The sequence below is a fragment of the Nomascus leucogenys genome, chromosome 8, assembly GCF_006542625.1.
Source record: "Nomascus leucogenys isolate Asia chromosome 8, Asia_NLE_v1, whole genome shotgun sequence".
NCBI lineage: Eukaryota > Metazoa > Chordata > Mammalia > Primates > Hylobatidae > Nomascus > Nomascus leucogenys.
This window is the reverse complement of record NC_044388.1, coordinates 103,170,287-103,191,148: the sequence shown is the minus strand read 5'-3', so window position 1 is coordinate 103,191,148 and position 20,862 is coordinate 103,170,287. Positions and strand designations below refer to the sequence as shown.

Here is a 20,862-nt window from a genome sequence, read left to right as displayed (position 1 = left end):
AAAAGCACATTGGTAAGTATATGGCAGAAACTACTAGAAGAAGCCAATAAACTGAAAGTGGTTGCCTCTGGGGAATAATTGGGGCGTGGAGAGATGAGTGTTGAATGTCAGTTGTTTCACTAAACCTTTCAGTACTTAGTGATTTTTAAAATTCATGTGAATATAATGCTGATAATAATTTTTTTAGGTTTAATTTTTTAAATGTAGGGTTTGTTTACTCAGAAAATAACAGCATTTACTCACATGTTTTAAGCTTTCATTACAAGAACCATAAACTGCAAACCTCATCTGAACTTGAGGGTCCCTTAGATTTTGGAGTTTATGGGAAGCCTCAGGAAGAAACCATCAGAACTACATACAAGAAAGTAAATTGTCTGCTTACCCAGAGTCAAACAGATACTAAAACCATTCTTGTTCAAGAAAAGAGATAAGGAAGTAAAGTTAAAGAAAAATTTCACTAAGTCTAACTTCACTTCTAGTAAAGTTTAGAAGTCTTGGGGCACCCTGAGATTTTCTTCCATAATATTGATCATGATTGTGCTTGACCGTATGATTACATTTGTGTCTCCCTCAACAAATTATGGACTCCATGAGGAGGCTGACCATGCTGGCTGCATCCACTCTACTGTTCCCTGCATCTGGTATGATTCCTGACACAGAGGAAACACTGCCAAAATATTTGCTGCATAAAAGAATAATGAGAAAAATAACAATAATAACTGAAAAACCCAATTACTTGGAAAATTTTGAATATTCAAATAATTCTTGGGCAAAAGACCAAATAAAAGCCAAGATAATGGACTATTTACAAGCCATACATAATTAGAATACTGTACATTAAACTATGTGATGAGGCCAAAAGCACATTAAGAGGAAAATTTGTGGCTTTAAACTCATTTATTATTAAACAAGAACTAATATAAATGAACTAAATATTCAACTCAACAAGCTAAGAAAATAGTGGGAAAACTGGAGAAAGAAATCAATGACAAAATTGGCATGTTAAAAAACAAAACATCAAACTGAAAAAAGCTAAACATCAAACCTACAGAAATGATAACTAAATCTAAGAGCTAATTTTCATAAAATACCAATAAAATAGGTAAAATTTCTATTAAGAAGCAAAAATATACAACATAGGACTGACAAAGGGGCTATAACCACATATGCAAAATGAATTAATTTACAAAGTAAAAACAAAGTCCCTGCTTATTAATTGTGAATCATTTTCATGGTACAAAGGGTAAATGGGACTCACAAACCACGAGGTCAAAAGCCAGGAAGATCACAAATTTGGAGAAATACCTGAAGAAGTGGGTGGCTTTTGGAAATTTCCCGTCATGCTCTGAGTACCTTGTATGTGGCACTTGTATTTGACTGATCACAAACCACCACTCCCCTTTCTAGTAAAGCAGTTCAAATCTGGAAGTTGTCTCCATGGAGAAGAAAAAAATTTCTCCAAATTTTCTTTATGAGGACTTTGGTGTCTTGTTCCCTTGCCTCAAGATAATAATATTTCTTGATGCATGGAAATATTCTTTAGCAAAGAGACTGTTGCTCCAAATATGTTAAAATTGGCTCAAAATTCCATTTCAATTCCAGTGTCTACTGTTGATATGGAAAGAATTTTTAGTGCTGTGGATAATCTATGGACCAATGGATTCAGCAGACTAAGTATGGAATCAGTAAGGAAATGAACTGGAATTTTTAAAATAATTTTTTACTTCTTTGGATGCAAAATACCCATTTCTGAAAAATAAAAAACTACAAAGTCACATACCTAATATAAAATATTAGATGCAATGGGACTACTGTATGTAACACAAGGAAAAACTATAACTGAAATTTAGCGGTGTCCTGGCTAGCTGTCCATGTTTGTCTTTGACTAAAGCTATTTTAAACCCTGTACAGACAGAAGTTAATTTGTAGAAAATGTAGTAATATAAATAATTCCTGTCTACAGAAAGGCAAATAATGCCTCATAAAATGCTACTGATTATCACCATGGGAATACTGACTAATTTCATACCTTTTTTTAAAGTGATTTTAACCTTCCTTACCTGATTATAAAAGTGTAGTACTCTAGCTTCTCTTTTGATATGGTTGTAATATCTTACTGGTTCTCTCCTTAATCAATAAGTTAAATAAAATCTTTGACAAGTATTCATCTTATATTTGTATGAGTCATGATTTTATCTTTTTAAAAAATCATCCTTGGCCAGGCGTGGTGGCTCACGCCTGTAATCCCAGCACTTTGGGAGGCTGAGGTGGGCGGATCACAAGTTCAGGAGATTGAGACCATCCTGGCAAACACAGTGAAACCCCGTCTCTACTAAAAAATACAAAAAATTAGCCAGGCATGGTGGCGGGCGCCTGTAGTCCCAGCTACTTGGGAGGCTGAGGCAGGAGAATGGTGTGAACGTGGGAGGCGGAGCTTGCAGTGAGCAGAGATGGTGCCACTGCACTCCAGCCTGGGTGACAGAGCGAGACTCCGTCTCAAAACAAGAAAAACCAAAACAAACAAACAAAAAAAATCCTTAAACAGTTACACACACACACATATATACATGTATCCAATCACATGCATATACAAATACATACACAATCCCGTAGGACAATTTTCTCATTTATTTCTAATAATGTTGCTAATTTTTTTATTCCAGCCATGGCAACCCAGCAGATATTCCCACAAAGACCCGAGAGAGAGAGAGCTGGGAGGTTGAGATCGATCCCCTGATATAAGTTTGCCAAGGGCCCATTCAGGGTCCAGATCTGGTCTGGTGGTGGGCAGAGAGTCAGGCACCAAATATACATCTCATTTGTTCAACCTGGTTTAGCAAGGAAGAATCAGAAACACTATATAGGAGAGGACTCTCTAGGGGAAGAACAAACTCTATTACCCAAAGAAGGAACTGCAGGAAGGGGTAGTCCTGAAAACAAGTCTAGAGGGATTTCAACAAGCACAGGTGGGGCTGGAGAGGCCCCGAAGCCACAAAAGGCATGAGCGCGGGCCTGGAGGTGGGCACACAAGGGATGTTCAAGGAAACAGCAGTTTGGCTAAAGTGCAGGTAAGTGTTGCTTTGCATAAGACTAGAAAAGAGAGAGATGGAAACTCACCTTTGGAAAAAGTGTGGTTTTGACTTGGCCATTTGGATGCCACAGACATGTGAACACCATTTTGACTGCTTATTCTACTTTTCCAGATACTTCAGCTCAACTTGCAAACAGGGTGCCAATCACAAACTGCTAAGCATGAACAGCAAATCGAAAAGAATGAGTTGATTATGGCCATGTTTTAACAGAAAATTCCTCAGGCCAACTCTAGTATCTCTTGCACACATGACTTGGGGCTCTGAGTTGCTGTGTTGCTGGCGGTAGCAGATGCACTGCTGGCCACAGCTGAAAGGTTTATGGTTGTTTTTTAGGGTCAGGAAGTAGATATGAAACATTTTGGTGTTTGCTGCCAATGTCAAAATGCCTCTATTATGTCCTCAGCACTCTGCAAGACACTCAGCACCCACCAGCTTTCATCATGTGCCTCATCCCCAGATGCAAGTCTCTCTCAGAAACACTCATGAGGACAGACCAATTCTTTCTCTCATTCTAGCTCAGTCTCTTTCCTTCACTCAGAGGCATCACTGAAATACAGGGTTGGAAAACCACATGATGGTTAAAAACTGGCTGACAAAATATTATCATAAAACTGAGGGTGAAATAAATGCTCAAATGGCAGATCAAAAAGAAAAACTGGTGTCAGAATGGTTGTATCTGAGCACAATGCCACTCTGAAGGAGCGATGGCACAGAGCCCCCATCCTAGCAAGGTGGACGAGGGGTTGAAGGAGAACACTAAGAACTATCTTTAACCAGGGATGTGAAAACCTTGAAGCTACGTTTGGAGAGATCATTCCAGTAGTGGTGTGAGGATGGCCCACAGAGAGCAAGTCCCGAAGCAACGAGACCAGCTGAAAGAGGATGACAGTTCAGGCCATAAGTAAAAGGCCCTGTCATACAAGGAGGGAAGCCTCTGCCAACGCATTCGAGAATAGTCAAGAAGAGCTGAAAATAATAATAATAATAACAACAACAACAACAACAACAACAGGTAATACTTACCTAACCCTCAATATGAGCCAGGCATAGTTCTAAACATTTTTTCATGTATTTACTCATTTAATCCTCCCTGTAAGAGGTAGGCCCAGGGCTCAACCCAGGTGTCTGATTTAGGAGGCCATGCTCTCAATCTCCATGCTTCTCATTTCTTGGTCTGAGGTCCCCACACCAATGCAGGTCACATGTAGTATGTATTCAGATCCCTTCGCTGCATGAGTTTCAGGCTAGGGTGACAATTTCTCATAGATGAGTTTTTCCACTCATGCTCCCTTGGGGCTCTCCTAGGCTGGAGAGGGACTTTTCGATGCAGCAATACCTGACGTGTCTCTCTGATTTCTATGGGTAGCTGAATTCCAGCCCCCCATGTGTGTGCAGCTGGACCCTCCTCTCTGTTCAGGCATTACAACCCTAGCTCCCAGCTGCAAAGGCTTATACACAGCAGTTTCTCTGAACTCTGCTCACTGTTTTGACTCTGAGAGCACTTTATTTTTAACACATGGTGACTTCCCTTTCTTGGCTTCTAATTTAGCTTTGCTTGTTGGTTTTTTAATTTGGTTGTATTTTATCCAGAATTTGTGTTTGTGTGTTTGAAGCAGGAGACTGGGAGGGAGAGGCTTATTTCTCAGTCTACCATATTGCCTAAGAGCCTAAAACACAGTCTGTTAAGAGAGTCTTCTGGCACTCACCATCATCTTCCTGGAAACCAAAGTTTGATTTCAGACACGCCAAGTGTGAGCTGTCAAAGGAACATGCAAGCAGAGGGATCTATGCAGCAGACAGCTGGAACAGGGTTCTGGGGTACAGGAGAGAGATCAGGGCTACAACTGAAAAGCCAGCCATCACTGGGGTACAGGAGGTGACACTTGAAGCTCCCCAAGCAGATGAGACCACCAAGGGATAGCAAATGGATCAGGGAGGTGGAGAGATCACAGCCTTGCAGAACATCCGCATCCATAGCAACAAAAGGAGTCAAGAGGAAGAAAATTAAGCCAAGGGAAAAGAGATTTTTGAAGAAGGGAGTTATGAACAGTGTCCAATGTTGTAGCAATGTCAAGGAAGATGAGGGTGCAAATGTCAGCAGATTTGACTGAGAACTTCTGAGAAGCAGTTCCAAGCCAGGCTATGAGGAATGATGAGGATGTGTGAGTGAGGGCTACAAATGTTGGTTTCCTCTGCATCCATCTCCTTATCACCTCACCTGACTCACCTCCCACCTGACCAAATGCTCAGAAATGCCTCCAAAAAGCAGCTCAGGCCTATCACCACCTTCTCAACAACATCAGAGGGTGGCTACTGAGGCACTGCATCTGACAAATAGGGGCAAAGGGCACTTCCTGGATGAAAGACTTTGAATTCCAAAGTATGTGAATGTCACACATCTGCCGTCCTGTGATATTTGCAAAGTGGCCTTAGTTCTCTTGGTATAAGGAGCAATTCTCTGAATTGCAGAGCTCAATGACTGTGTCCCCAGATATCTAGGAGTGAGAGCCCCACTCCCAGGATAGTTCCCCTTTCAGGTCACCACCCTCCAGAACAGGCCTCCTGACCCATTGGCTATGATTTCCTGCCTGCAAAATTTCAATTTTCACAATGCTGCTGCAAATGCGTCAAACTCTTTGGATCAATTCAGTAGGAAAGAGCGAATCACTCTGGGAACATGCACAGAGCAAGAAGAGCATGTACGTATGTGTGCACACGTGTGGGGTATGAGCATGTTTATGTACATGCGCACACGTGGCATGTCTAGCACCTGACTGTAATTACTGTAATGAGTGACTCATCCATACTCTAGGAATTCCATACCCCTACATCACTCACGAAGCAGTCAATCTCCTCTTGAGATCACTCTAATCAAAGAAAAGGTTTCATCAGCTTCTCGGTTGCTCAGGCCCAAAGCCTAGGACTCACCCCTCATTCTCTTCTCTTCATCTCGACATCTCATCCAGCAGACAATCTGTCAGCTCTCCCCAGCATATCCAGTATCAGCCTGCTGTTCTCATATCCCCAGCCACACCCTGATCCTGCCAACGTCCCCTTGCTCCTGAATTCTGCCCTAACCTCCTGAGTAGGCCCCCAGTTTCCACTCTTGGTCCCCACCCCCCACCCAGTTTGTTTTCCACACAGTAGCAACAGTAATTAAAAACACAAAAACCAAAGAGCAACTGGAAGCCAGATTGTGTCCGCCTCCTGTTTAAAATCCTTCAGTGCACTTGGAATAGAACCTAACTCCTCTCCCAGGCTTTGAGCCCTACATGATTGGCCCCGCTGCCCAGCCACTGCCTCTCACATCCATCTCCTCCTGGCACGCTGAGCTCTGGCCACACTGACCTCTGAGTTCCTTGCTCACACCAAGCTGATTCCTGTGCAGGACTTTGCACCAGCCATCTCCTCTGCCTGGGATGCTCATCCCCTCATCTTGGCATGACTGGTTCCTTTTTGTCATTCAGGCCTTGACTGAAAGTACATGGCCTGAATGTACGTTAGGCCTGTACTTTTTAGCATGACACTAGGGAAGCAAGGCCTTCCCTAACGCCACACTAAAGCAGGCACTCAGTCATTCTCTGTCATGTATTCTGCATCACTTTGCTTCCAATTTGACAGCTCCTTGCTGATCACTTCATGTATTCAATAAACATTTATTGATCACTTCTTGTGCCAGCCAGACTAGGCACATGTTTATTCTCCCCAACATGAAAGCCCATGAGGACAGGGGCCTTGACTATGGCTTCAGAGCCTGACATTTGAGAAATGTTTGATTTGCAGAATGAATAACAGCCACACGGTGATGTGTACTCAGGAAATCAGAATTGGCTGCTACAACTTCTTGCTTAGGTTTCATGGCTTTAAGGGAGCCAATATTCCAAAGTGGTCCCAGTGCTGGGATAAATCATTACCCATCTGCATTTTTCCAGGCCAGCTATGGTAGCCTTCCTGTCTGTGTAAGCAGACAGCATTTACTAAGGGCCTACTGTGTACAGGCCTATGTTCAGTGTCAGTCGGTCCTGTCTAGCTCACCCAGCAGCTAGCACTTAGCAGCCACCCATGGAGAGGCCAACAGGACGCCCTGCCCTAGCTTAATGGCCAATTCTCTGGAGGTCATCCGTGATGCGGCCAAGTGGCAGGTATCCTCCCACACCTGTAACTCCCTTCCACCAGGTTCCCCAGATATTCAGGCTTTCAGTGCAACCCAAAGGGATGGCACATAGAGCTGGCCTGAACTGTCCCCAGGCTCTGTGTGCTAGCTGCATTTCTCTAGCCTCATTTCCCAAGCAGTGTAGGTGTCTATTTGTCCCTGCCCTGTGCCCAGCCTGATTCTCTCACAGGTTCTTGCCATTAGCAAGCCATCCAGCATACCCGCCAAGAAGACGGACTGTGGATTCCAGCAGGATGAGGCTGTGCCATGCTGGTTCTGTCACTCACCAGCTCTGGATCTTGAACAAGTCATTCTACCTCTTCAAACCTCAGTATCCTCCTCTACAAAACAAAAACTATCATAGCACTGCCCTTTGGGGATGTTATGGCTGGTTCTTCCAATGCCACCTGCACCTCCCTACTCTGTGGCACATGAGGTCTCACCAGTCCCAACCCAAAGGACAAGTGACCAGAGAGGAAACAGCTCTCTTTGGGCAACATTTCTATGGCAATCTCATACCAGAAATTAATAGCAAAAGAAGAATGCAATGCAACTCAGGACAACACATACAATTCAAACAACAAATGTACAGTGGCTGGGCACCAAGGATACAGAGAAAAATCAACATCATCAATGAGGAATGCAGTCAAAAGGGGGAGGCAGACCTATAAACAAAACTGCAGAGTCGGTGCATGCTCCACCCTGCGTGCTGTTACCAGACAAGTGCATCAAGAATACAGACAGTGGAGTCTCCCATTCCACTGGGGCTGGGGGTGATTTGGATGAAAGAAAAAAATGATGAGTTTGGCCCCCTCTGTTTCCTAAATGCTCTATGCCAACTGCAGTCCTTGGATTAACAAGACATGTGAGTGAGTGAGAGGGGAGAGTCTGATCTAAAACAAAGGCTGAATAGTGGGTTCACCAAGAACAAGCAGCTACCCCACAAGTGACCTTGGAGACCTCATGTTGTAATCCACACAGTGTGTATCACCTCCTCTCTCCCTGACACAATACTGTGGCAGCTGCCATTCTTATTTCCTACGATGCTGCATCTACCCACCTTTTGCCCTGGTAAGTGGCTCTCTGTAACCAGGGAAACAGCCCTGGCTCAGCCCTTAGGACACAACAGGGAGGTTTCTCAGAATAGGAACAGGGACATGTTGTTGCCTTGAGTCCCCTGCTCTTTGGTGACATGTAATCTTAGTTCCCTGGCATCTTCCTCTTCCCCACCAGCTAAATGCCAACTGAGGTGCAAAGACAGGAGCCAACCCAGGGAAGTAGAGGAGCAACAGAAGCCATGGTATAAACAATCAATCCAAGGAATGAGTGGCCAGAAGGCATTTGCAGGGCAGCCTTCAAAGTCCTGCTGCAGCTCTCTGGCTCACTGGCTGCACATCCCCTCCCTGACAGGCCCCTCCTCTGACTGCTCTTTCTGCTGCACTCCAGCAACCAGGTGCCAGGCCAGCAGCAGCCACAGCCAAGACAGAGACCCAAAGGCCCGGGAGGCACCGGTAGTCTACCAACCTTATTTTCAAGTTCCTAATGCAATACTTATGGTACAAAAGGGAAAACAAAAACAAAAATTAAAAAAAATAAGACCTCTCTCTTGTTTTGGCTGACAGGGGGTAGGCTGGAATTGTCTTTTTTGTTCAGTGGGGTATGGTGGTTAAGAGCATGGATTCTGGAGCCAGTCTGCTTAGGTTTGATCCTAGCCCTGCCACTTAGCTGTGGGACCCTGCATAAACCATTCTACCTTTCTGTGTCTGTTTCCTCATCTATAAATGACAATAGTAACAGTGCCTATCTCAATGGGTAGCTGTCAGAACAAAATGGTTAATATATGTAAAGTGTTTAGGGGCCAGGTATAAAAGCTGACACCTGTAATCCTAACAGTTTGGGAGGCTGAAGCAGGAGGATTGCTTGAGCCCAATAGTTTGAGACCAGCCTGGGCAACATAGCAAGGCACCATCTCTACAAAAAACTTAAAAATTAGTTGGATGTGGTGGTATAGCTTGTAGTCCCAACTACTCAGGAGGCTGAGGTGGGAGGATTGCTTGAGCCCAAGAGGCTGAGGCTACAGTGAGCTGTGTTCAGGCCACTGCACTCCAGCTGGGTGACAGAGTGAGACATACATAGATAGATTAGATAGATATAGATAGATAGATAGATAGATAGATAGATAGGCAGACAGACAGACAGACAGATAGATAGATAGATAGATAGAAAAAGCATTTAGGGCGGTGCCTGCCACATGTTTTTATCTTGGCATATGTGTGAGGAAGAACACAACCCAGATGGCCTGGAAGGGAGCTAGGTGAATATGCCCACGCCTTTGAATGGGTCCTGGGTGCAAATTCCATTCCAGGCTCCCCAAAGAGGTTTCTTCTCTCTCTCTCTCTCTCTCTCTCTCTCTCTCTCTCAATCTCTCTCTCTTTTTTAGAGATGGGGTCTTACTCTGTCACCCAAGCTGGAGGGCAGTGGCATAATCATAGCTCACTGCTGCCTTGAATTTCTGGGCTCAAGGGATCTTCCTGCCTCAGTCTCCTGCATAGCTGTGACACAGGGGCACACTACCATGCCCAGCTAATTTTGTGAATTTTTGCAGAGATGAGGTCTTGCTATGCTGTCTAGGCTGGTCTTAAACTCCTGGCCTTAAGCAATCCTCCCACCCCCAGCTTCCCAAAGTACTGGGATTATAGGAGCGAGTCACTGCACCTGGCCTGGCGGTTTATTTTCATTACAGCAAAGAACCATCAACAGGAGTGAAGACCCAGCCACCTTGAGTAGGGCGTGTCAAGCCAAACAAAGTGGTCCTGGAGACTGCTGTGACCTGCTGCTGCCCACTGTCCTGGCAGTACACAGCATCCCCTGGAGGACACCATTGCTTTATCCATGGGCCTGGCCCTATCACTGAGTGGACCGTATCACTGCGCAAGACCCTTAGACATCCCAGCCCTCTGTGCTAACTATCTCTGCCTCCACCAACTGTACAGCTTATAGGGATTGTTGAGAGTTACAATATTACTGACAGCAAAGTCTAGGCATCATGAGAAGATTCAAAAATCATCCTGCTGGGTCCTCACATAGCTCCCAGCAGTCCAAGAAACAATAACAGCATCTAAGTGATGGAAAATTCATTTGAAAAAGAATCTCCAAGCAACTTTTGAAAAAAAGCCTCACTGGTCAGATGGACTTGGAATCACAGGGCTGGCAGCAACTGCTAAGACCGGTGGCTTCCAAACTTGCTTTCGACCTCCAAAGCCATTGCTCAGTTGAAATTCACCCACAAGTCCAGTACATAAAACTGATACAAACAGAGCTGTTTGGAAATAGTGCCCAAACTGCCTGCTTGGCAGCATCTCTCCACTCTCTCAGCCCCTGGTGGCGCCCAAGGCAACTCTAAAGAACCCCTGGGACTCCACGCAGCACTGATGGAAAACCAAGAATCTAGGCCAACCTCCCCGAGTTGATACGAGAAAATAAGTCGCACAGAAGTCATGCTCTTGAATGGCACCTGAATGCAAACCCAGTTTTTTGACACTGGGCTAAAACTTCTCACTCTACTTTGCGAGGACTAGATCTATGGAAAACAGCAATTTAAAGAAACAAGGCTCATTTTCGATCACCTACAACATAATCCCTGAGTATTTTAAAGGCCCTTGAACCAGCCAAGTAGGAAACAGAGCCCAGCTCCACAGACTGGCAGAAAGCAGTTCAGAAATGAGTTGCAGAAGCACATATGACAATTCCATATAGTTTCTGTCAGTTCCGTGGGATATAAACAGGTCTTGAAAGGCTTGTGCTGTGTGGCTGTGAGAGACCCCAGATCAGACAGGCCAGGAGGTGAATGCTAATGAGCTATGGAAATAGCAATTACTTCCCCCATGTCAGGCACTGTGCCAAGCGAAGAAGGATAAAGAGGTCTGAGATATTTTTAAAGTATTTTTACAGCAGAAAAACTTTCCTACAGACTCAATTATGTAACTATCAGACTCCACCTCTGAGCTGAAATTATCCAGGGCCTTAGGAAAAAAATCAGTTTTTTCCTACACGGGGGTCACAGGTTTCTCCAGAGAAACTTAGCGGTATGGCTAGTGACCCAGGGCAGCTGCGAACCATCAGCCCAGAGACCTTCCCAAGGACAGTTTGGAGCCTGCCAGAGAAAAATTCCAGCCAAGTGGAGGGCAGAAGTCATGCCGCTGACCCGGTCATCACACATGACATGGTGGTGTCCAGGAAGATCCACTCTGGGGGCTTCTGACCCCAGCCACGTCAGCACCTTCACCATTCCCTGGTGCCAAAACGGGGCTGGGGTCACTGACGGAGTGAGGATGCCTACAGAACTGTCATCAACTCATAGTAACTCTGTCGTTGGCAAAGTATAGACAGTAAGAGAAAGGCTGGGGCTTGTGGAATGAAGAACTTCACCAATGAAATGATAGCCAAAATCAGATAGACTTAGGGAGATTAACTTACAGCCCAGGTTTTTGTCAGCCTGAAGATGGGAGCACTTTGTAATGCTGACACCACAGACATGAGAGAATGAAGGTTGTTGAGTTCTAGAAGTTTCTGAAAAAAAGATATGGAATAGATTATTTTGCTGCTATAAACAACAGAACAAAAACATGCTCAAGTGTTACCAAATGTCATATTTATGAAATTCAATTACACTTAAAAATATCTCATGTAGAAAACATAGTTCTAAGGATTTCATAGAAACCATATGCTTTTTTTCTCTTAAATTGTCAAAAGGTGAGTCTGTATCTAAAACGTGCAACATTTCATAAGCTGACTAGTCTGGGCAGAAATGTGGCACAGGGTAATGTTTGATAGTGTGCATTACATTCTTTTTTTAGACAAATCTGAATACTGTCCCAGCAGGCTTTTGTAAACTAAAACCCCGAATGTGCCAACAGCATCAACGTGGGTCTTCTATGATTATCTTAACACCAGAAGGAGACAGAGGCTGAGGAAAGATGGTACCAATCTGCATAATCCCTCTCAGCTGGGAACGCAATGCTCGGGCCTCCCCATCACTTGACCATGTTCCTTTGAACCAGACCCCAAATTAGTGAGAACATTTGGATTCAATTCAGTCTCAGACAAGTTTCTTACCATGGAGGGAAACAGAATGAGACACAGTCGAGTGTAAGTGCAGAAAAATGCGACTGCTCTGTTCCTGGTTTTATGCTAAGAGAAACTTGCTAACAGAACGGGGGTGCCATTTCTCATTCTCGGGAGTCAACGAAGTTTGGGTTATTAGGCAGGCTCTATGGAACCAAAAGACCTGGTTCCAATCCCAGCTCCCACTACTTGTGTGTCCTTCAGCAAGTTACCTAATCCTTCTGAGCCTTGGTGTCCTCATACTTAAAGTGCGGAAAGCAATCACAGCACTTCTGCTACATGAGACAGTGCATATCAACTGCCTAGACCAGTGGCTGGTCCCAGGGCAGGAGCTCAGTACAATATGAGTCTCAGCCTTGTCTTTTCCCACCCCCGTCACTTAAGTATTTCCAAGCTCAGTTGCCCCTTCCTCTAATATGTCTTTCCTGACCATGTCCCCACAGAAGTCCATGCATATCTGTAGCACACTGGATTGTACTTGCTTTTTACTTGCCTCTCTCTCACCCTGAACTGTGTGTTTCCTGAGAGCAGGGACAAAGTTTTGTCTACCATCGTGTCTCTGGTACCCAGTACAGTGCCCAGCACATTGTAGGGCCTAGTGAAATGCATAAAGAAAGGAAAGGCCTTTATACTTAGTCCCCACAGCTCTGTTCTACTTGGAAATTTATCTCTCACCACATGAGCTAAATACTTCATTTCATACATCTCGTAACATTCTCTAATTGTTTCCTGCGTGTAAGAATAGATTCTCTAAGTGAACTGAATTTCATTCTATGTATCTGCATGGTTATTCCGGCCACAGAACTTCTTTTTAGAGCTGAAAGGAAATTATCTAACCCACGACTCTGGAAATTATCTAACCCACCCCTTTCATTTTATAGATGGGAAAACCAAGGCCCAGAGAAAGGAAGGGGCTTGCACAAGGAAAGACCCAGGGCACAGAGCCAGCATGACAGTCTGCCACACAGAAAATGGCAGAGATTATGGAGGGATCATTTTGGATTCCATGGGTGGGCACCATAAACACATTTCCAAACTGACAGCCCAGGAGGACTGGAACCACATCCTACTTTCTCTTGTGGCCCAGTACAGAACTGATTGACAGCAACAAATATCATTAAGCCCAGCACCAGTTCCAAGTACTTCAGGAGAATGCACAGGAAGTAAATGTGACCATTGTTCTTAACATAAATAGATGATGCACTTAACCTGCCCATGAGGGCCAGCAGAGCAGCTTCCCTGAAGGCAGAGAGGCACGACTCCGATTCCTGCCCCACCACTGACTGGCTATGGTGCCCTGAGCATGGACACTTCACTTCTCTAAGCTCTCCTTCCTCTGCAAATGGAATAATAATCATGTGAGCACTGAATATGATCAGGTCAGTAAAGCAGCTGACCATAGCATGGTGCCTGGCTCGTAAAGGGAAGCTTTCCTAGGACCTGGGTGGGAAGACAACACATGCACACATGAAGCAAGCAGCGAAACAGCCAGCATGATGCTGTGGCTGAGAGTCAGGCAAGCCTGGGTGGTTGAAACCAGTGTATGGGGAGGAGCTGCTGGGCATGACAGTGGTCCAGGATGGCCCACGGGATGGCACATTCCTAGAGATAAGGGAAGAGGAGAGAAAAGGTGATTCCCATCAAGGACAGAACCTATCAGGCCAGGGGGCAGGAGGTGGGGATGGGGGGCTGCAGAGTCACCTGGCCCAGACCTGAAGCTCAGTGGGAGGCGGGTGGGGTGTGCTGACTGCTGACAATATTGTGCAGGATGTGATGATATCACAAGCACTGAGCATTGATGCTAACTAAAATCCATCAACCCCCAGAACTCCTAAAGTAGGAGAATGAATGGATTCCAGGGGCAGCCTCTGGGTCCTGCCTTGCGGAGAGACTGTGAAAGCCCAGGTAAGGAGAATGGCTGGCTGCCAAAATTATAGGGTGTGGCGCATGCTGCCAATTTGCACACAAGGTGCTAGCGGGCTGGTGAGCACCCAGGCAGGTCTAACAGCTGGCTCTGCCTGGGGAAGTCAAGCCACAGCACCCTGTTTGAACTGTGCCTGGCAGGCCCACAGCAAAGCAGCTCCCAAAGTACTGAGGAAACATATTTTTGGGGAGGAGGTGTGGGAGAGAAGAGGAAAAGGAAGGAAAAATAATAATAAAAAGCTTACCTTGGCTATTTTCACAAAATGGCTGAGGATTTCTGCCCTTATTTTTAAAGTCTGTGCTGTTAGAATTTCTCGTACAACCCAAAAACTGACCTGTAGAGTCAAATACACACACATACACACATACACACCAGAAAAGTTGTTAATTGCTGGACCACCCATGTCCCCCTTGCCCACCGCTGTTATGGGATTTCCAAGAGGTCAGGAAACGGGGAGAGGATAGCCTGGGGTCACATGAGTTAAAGGGTTCCTCTACAGCACCCAACCCTGCAAATGGGCCGTGTTCTGGGCACCCTGTCTCCAGTGCACGCTGCAGTACCAAGAGAAAGCAGCACTTTCCTCGTCATCCCGGGGAGGGCTGGGCCTCCATGACACGAGTCTCGAGAAGAGCTGCTGGGAATCTTGAGATGAATCAGACTGAATTCCTGCTCAGAAGGATCCCAGTTGTGGGGAGATCATAGATGATGGGTGGATGGAGGGACAGATGGACAAATAGCCAAAGGGACATGTATATTGGTAGGACCACTTGTGAGGTCCATATCCCCAGCCAGCCCTAAGATAAGGAGGATTCATCAATATTTGCACAATTTTAACAAATTTAATATTTTGAGAGAGGCTCATCCCATAATGTAAATGATATGGAAGTATCTCTTTCGAAGTTCCATAAAGCAATGCCTATTACAGGGCATGTTTTCCTGGAGACAGCATGCACCAAAAAGGGTATGATGGTAGCTTTGGTTCAGAAGCCCATTCATGCTTGACCTCTCACATACAGCAGCAGCCTGAACCCCTGTGTCTGATGGTGGAACAGGAAAGTCATCTACCAGAGTGGAGCTGACTCACATGGCACCTCAATGCAACGGAAGAGACTCATGCCAAGAAATGCTGGGAAGTGGCTAGCTCTTCCTGTTTATGTTTCACTTCTGTAACAACAGTTCTATGTGAAACACGGATGCCCAAGAGTGCAATGACAGCACTGCAAAGAAAGGTGGAGAGCCAGGCAAAGCACGGGGCATAGGGAGAATTAAAAAGAAGGCAAGGCATCTAAAACCCCTAAACTTTATAGGGAAAAATATAGTTAAGGATATTCCAGAGCTAATAAAACAAGCTTACTGCTGCAATAAAATGTATTCTCATTATTGAAATACCATCACTTTTCAAATAGAAAGCAAAGAAAGAGAAACCAAGAATCAACAATGTGCTTTTTATATTATTAAGCAGGAGTATTATAGAAATGTTTTCTCAGTGTAATTATCTGTGGTTGCCTCCAGGACATGACTGGGTTTCCATAGAATCATTTTTTCCAAGGAATTGCCCACAATTAAGTTCACACTCAAATATTTACTAGCCAGTTACAGAGAAAAGTTTTTCTAAATACCAAATGGGATGCCCATAAACCTTATATTTTAATATGTGTACATTTTTATGCCATATTATCACACTCAAGTGTGATAGTTTACACGTATAATAGATTCCTGCATGTCAAAGAATCACACGTTTATGGCATATTATGGAACGTGGAAGCATTGACTCTGGAACTGCAGCCCATGTTGTGCAGAGGCAACTCTGAGTCAACAACTCGATTCAGCAGAGTTCCATGATGCCCCTTCGGTGTGCGGGCTCCAGGCACTGGGAGCCCAGACCTTCCTGAAATTGAGGTGACCAAAGGAGGAGGCAGAATCCTTAAGGAATCACTATATTAGAAGGCAGCTGGTAATAGTGGCCATGGAAGAAGTTCAAACAGTAAACCAAAGTATGAGAGAGGTAATGATAGAGGAAGGCTTCTTGAAGAAGACAGGCCTTGAAAGATGGGTAGACTTTAAACGAGAAGACTGAAGTGTGTGGCCTTATGTTCCATGACCAGGGATGGCTGGATAGGCTGAAAGGACTGGTGTTGCAGGAGTGCTGTGGTTGGGGGTTGTGGGTGACGATGAGGGTAGGGAGGGAGAAAAAGACCAGATTGGGTGTGTGGTGGGGAGGGGAGGACTTGTGCAACAAGGTGAGAGGAAGGAGCTAAAACACTATGATACACAGGGACTTTCAGAGGCTTCTGAGCAGGGTGATAGATGAGATCCTTTGCAAGGATAGAGACACCCATTAGAAAACTGATGCAACGGTCTCAGTGAGAGATGAGGAGGTCTGAGCCAGGGCCATGCTGAAGGAGATGGGAAGAAGAGGGAGATAAGGAAGACATTACAAAGGTAGAATCAGCATAGTTTTAAACACTTTTTTATTTTATTCTCTTTTCTAACTACAAAACTTAAGTTTTTAACTTCAGAAGTTTGATGCAGAAAACAAGGAATAAGAGATAAGTACAAAAGTAAGACGTAAGACGTAAGTACAAAAGACAAAGAAATCTCAGTCTCACATATAGACCAACATCATAAACACCGTGGTATGCGTCCTTCTAGTCTTTTTTTCTTTTTTTGAGAGGACGTCTCGCTCTGTCACCGAGGCTGGAGTGCAGTGGCACGATCTTCGCTCACTGCAACCTCTGCCACCTGGGTTCAAGTGATCCTCCTGCCTCAGCCTCCATAGTAGCTGGGATTACAGGCATGCACCACCACACCTGGCTAATTTTTGTATTTTTAGTAGAGATGGGGTTTCACCGTATTGGCCAGGCTGATCTCAAACTCCTGACCTCAGGTGATCTGCCTGCCTCAGCCTCTCAAAGTGCTGGGATTACAGGCATGAGCCACCATGCCCGGCCATCTTTTTTTTCCTCTGTATAGAACATGTTTGTCTCTTAAAACTAAATTTGTGTATATTAATTATATATCACAAGATTTGTATAAGTGAATATTCTTCTACAATTTTTAGCAGCTTCCAAGTATTTAATCATAGAGAAGTATCATCATTTTCTTAAATGACCCTCTACTGTTGAATAGGTTATTTCTAATTTTGTTGTAATAATGCTGAGATGAACATCCTTATACATATGTTTGTACGCTTTTTATTAAGGTCTTCAGATAAATTCCTGTAAAGTGGAGTGAATAAAAGCGTGTGTACCTGTTTTCAAAAGTATATGTAAAAAAAAAGTGGCCTCCAAAAGGTCTATCTGTTTACCTATCAATAATAATAATAGATCCATGTTGCCATACACACGCCAATACCAGTTACTATCAGTTTTTTTTTAACTAATTCAATGGAAAAAAATGGTATTTCACAGTTTCAATTTCACATTTCTTTCATGACTATTCAGGTGTTGTTTGTTTTGCTTTCTTTCAGTTAACATTTTTTTGTTCCAAATATTTATAGGTCATTTGTATTATTTGTCTTCTGAACTGCCTGCACAGGTCCTTGTGAAGAACTATCTTTCTACTGGGACATCTTTCCTTCCAATCTCAAACTCCTGGGCTCAGGTATCCTCCCACCTCAGCCTGTCAAGTAGCTGAGACTACAGGCACGCATCACCACACCTGGCTTTTTTTTTTTTTTTTTGGTGTGGATGGGGTCTCACTATGTCACCCAAGCAGGTTTTTTCTTATTATTGATTGATAAAAGCTCTTTGTGTATCAAATAAAAATACATGTTGTGAGTCACATATTGTACCAAGAGCATGTAGACATTGGTACTCTTATACATTGTTTGGAGGAATCGAAATCAGTAACATTTTGAAGAACAACTTGAACATATCTTTCAAGATGTTTAAGGTATAGTCTCCCTAGAATATTTACCTTATAAAAATACAGAAATATAGAAACACAGATATACAAGGTTTCATTGAAGCACTATCTACAATTTTCAAAAGCCCATTGATAGGGAATTGGTTACACAATTTACACTACCACCTCAAACTCTGCAAGGAAGTCACTAAGCTCAGCCAATATTTAACAAGTGGGAAATTAAATTCTACCTTCTTGAGGTCTAATCTACATGGATTATTTGAAATTCTTCTGCATGAGAGATTTGTTGATTCTTCCACATTTATTTATATCAGTATAGACTTGTGGATATTTATTTTATACTTTGGGTTACAATCCAATACTGTTATTTATATGCTGCTCAACTTGTTCCAGCTTTGGCCTTTGAGAGTTCTTTCAGTTGGCTCCTGCATCCCTTTGACACAACCCCTGTATTGTTTTGGTTTGTTAGTTTGAGCACTTCCTTACCTTCCAGCAATACAATATGCAGGAGGCTCATCTTTTATATTTCTTGCCTTAGTCTTAAAATTAGTCATTTCTCCAAGGAACGTTGGTTCCTTTTATCAAATAACAGTATTAGAAACCAAGATTAGCACAAAACAGGTATGAAGTATGCTTGCTGCTACTGGGGTATCATCATTTCTAGGTCCTCTCAGCTGGCAGAGCCAAGAAATGTATGTGTGTGTGTGTGGTGTGTGTGTGTGTGTGTGTACACTAACCCATGCCTATATACATATCTGTAAAGATTTCTATATGTAACCATCTATATCTGTATTAAGCTAAACATGAGTTCATACTGATGTCTCCAACTGTAATCCATTACCACATGGATCGTTCTAGCCTCCTCACACCTAGCTTATCTGTAATTTCCCACTCCAACAGTGACAAACTTGGTTCCCACCATCTGCCACCCATTTCCTTATCCTCTCTTATATTCATCCATTTCTTATATTGTTTGATTCCAGTACACAGGGATAATGGTTTCAGAATTGTCACCCATCCCCCTTGGGAAACAACTTTATCAAATAGAGTATGGTGCTTATATACAGTTCCTTTGTCTTTAGCTTTATAGGCTCCACTCTATTACAAATGTACTTAGGTCAGCAATGTTTTCTCTCCCCATCCTCAGTGAGGTTGTTCATACATTTATAATAGATTCTTTTGTTACATTCTGCTAAAACATTTGGTAACATTACATGTAACAAAATGTAACAAAGTGTTACACTGATCCCTCAAGTTGAATTTTAAAAATTTGCATATATTAAGGTTTCCTCTGGGTGCTATAAAGTTCACAAATGCACTGTGTCATGTATCCATCATGACAATATCATATAGTTTCACTGCCTTAAAAAAACAAACAAACCCAGGCTTCACCTATTCAGCCCTCTCCGCTTTTCAAAGCCCTGACAAACACTGATTTGTTTATCATCTCTATAGCTTTACCTTTTCCAGAATGTCAAAAAAGGAAGTATAAATGTAGAAGTATAATCATGTTGGTAACTTGATTTATGCTAGCAAGAACATTTTCTTTGCTTTGTAATAATCCAACAATAATGATTCAGAAGGAGGAAGAAAAGAGAAAAGGCATCTTCCATATGCAACCTTTCAAGATTGGCTTTTTTCACTTGGCAATATGCACTTAAGATTCATCCATAACATAAAGATGGGAATAACATACACTGGGGACTATTAGAGGAAGGAGAGAGAGTGTGGCAAAGGCTGAGAAACTACCTATTATTGGGTACTATGCTCACTACCTGGATGACAAGATCATTCATACTCCAAAACCTCAGCATCATGCAATATACTCATGTAACAAACCTGCACATGTACCCTGAATCTAAAATAAAACATGAAATTATTTTTTAAAAAAAGATTCGGGCTGGGCACGGTGACTCGTGCCTGTAATCCCGGCACTTTGGGAGGCCGAGGCGGGCGGATCACCTGAGGTCGGGAGTTCCAGACCAGTCTGACCAACATGGAGAAACCCCATCCCTGCTAAAAATACAAAATTAGCCGGATATGGTGGCGTATGCCTGTAATCCCAGCTACTCAGGAGGCTGGGGCAGGAGAATCGCTTGAACCCAGGAGGCGGAGGATGCAGTGAGCTGAGATCACGCCACTGCACTCCAGCCTGGGCAACAAGAGCGAAACTCTGTCTCAAAAAAAGAATAAAAAAGATTCATCCATGTCTTTATATGACTTGATAGCTCATTCTCTCTTTTGTGGATGAATACTATTCCACTGTATGGATTTACCATGGTTTATTATCCATTTACCTTACCTAATGAAGGATGATATCTTGGTTACTTCTGATTTTCAACAACTATGAATAAAGCTGCTATAAACATTTGTGTGCTTTTTGTGTGTGTGGATATAAGTTTTCGGATCAGCTAGGTAAATACCTAGGATTGCAATTGCTGGACTGAGTGTCTCATTTCACATTCCCACCAGCAATGAATGAGTTTGTGTTGCTTCAGATCTTTGACGGCAATTGGTGTTATCGGGGTTTTTTGTTTTATTTTGACATTCTAATACGTATGTAGTGTTTTGTATTTCCCTAATGACAAATAATGTTGAGCATCTTGTCATATGTTTATTTGCCATCTGCATATCTTCTTTGGTGAGATTTCTTCAGATCTTTTGCCCATTTTTTAATTGGGCTATTTTCTTATTGTTGAGTT

The 20,862-nt window shown here is 43.5% G+C and overlaps 1 protein-coding gene across 9 annotated transcripts in view; it reads right to left on the bottom strand.

Moving 5' to 3' along the window:
• Positions 1–20,862, bottom strand: part of RALGPS1 (Ral GEF with PH domain and SH3 binding motif 1) — a 300,052-nt gene that overhangs the window by 160,306 nt on the left and 118,884 nt on the right. For all 9 annotated transcript variants that reach the window (XM_030817835.1, XM_030817841.1, XM_030817832.1 and 6 more), the window contains exons 6-7: positions 14,538–14,627; positions 11,722–11,814 (exon numbers count right to left, since the gene is read on the bottom strand). In XM_030817835.1, coding sequence (XP_030673695.1) covers positions 11,722–11,814; positions 14,538–14,627 — 183 coding nt within the window. The remainder of the gene's footprint in view (positions 1–11,721; positions 11,815–14,537; positions 14,628–20,862) is intronic.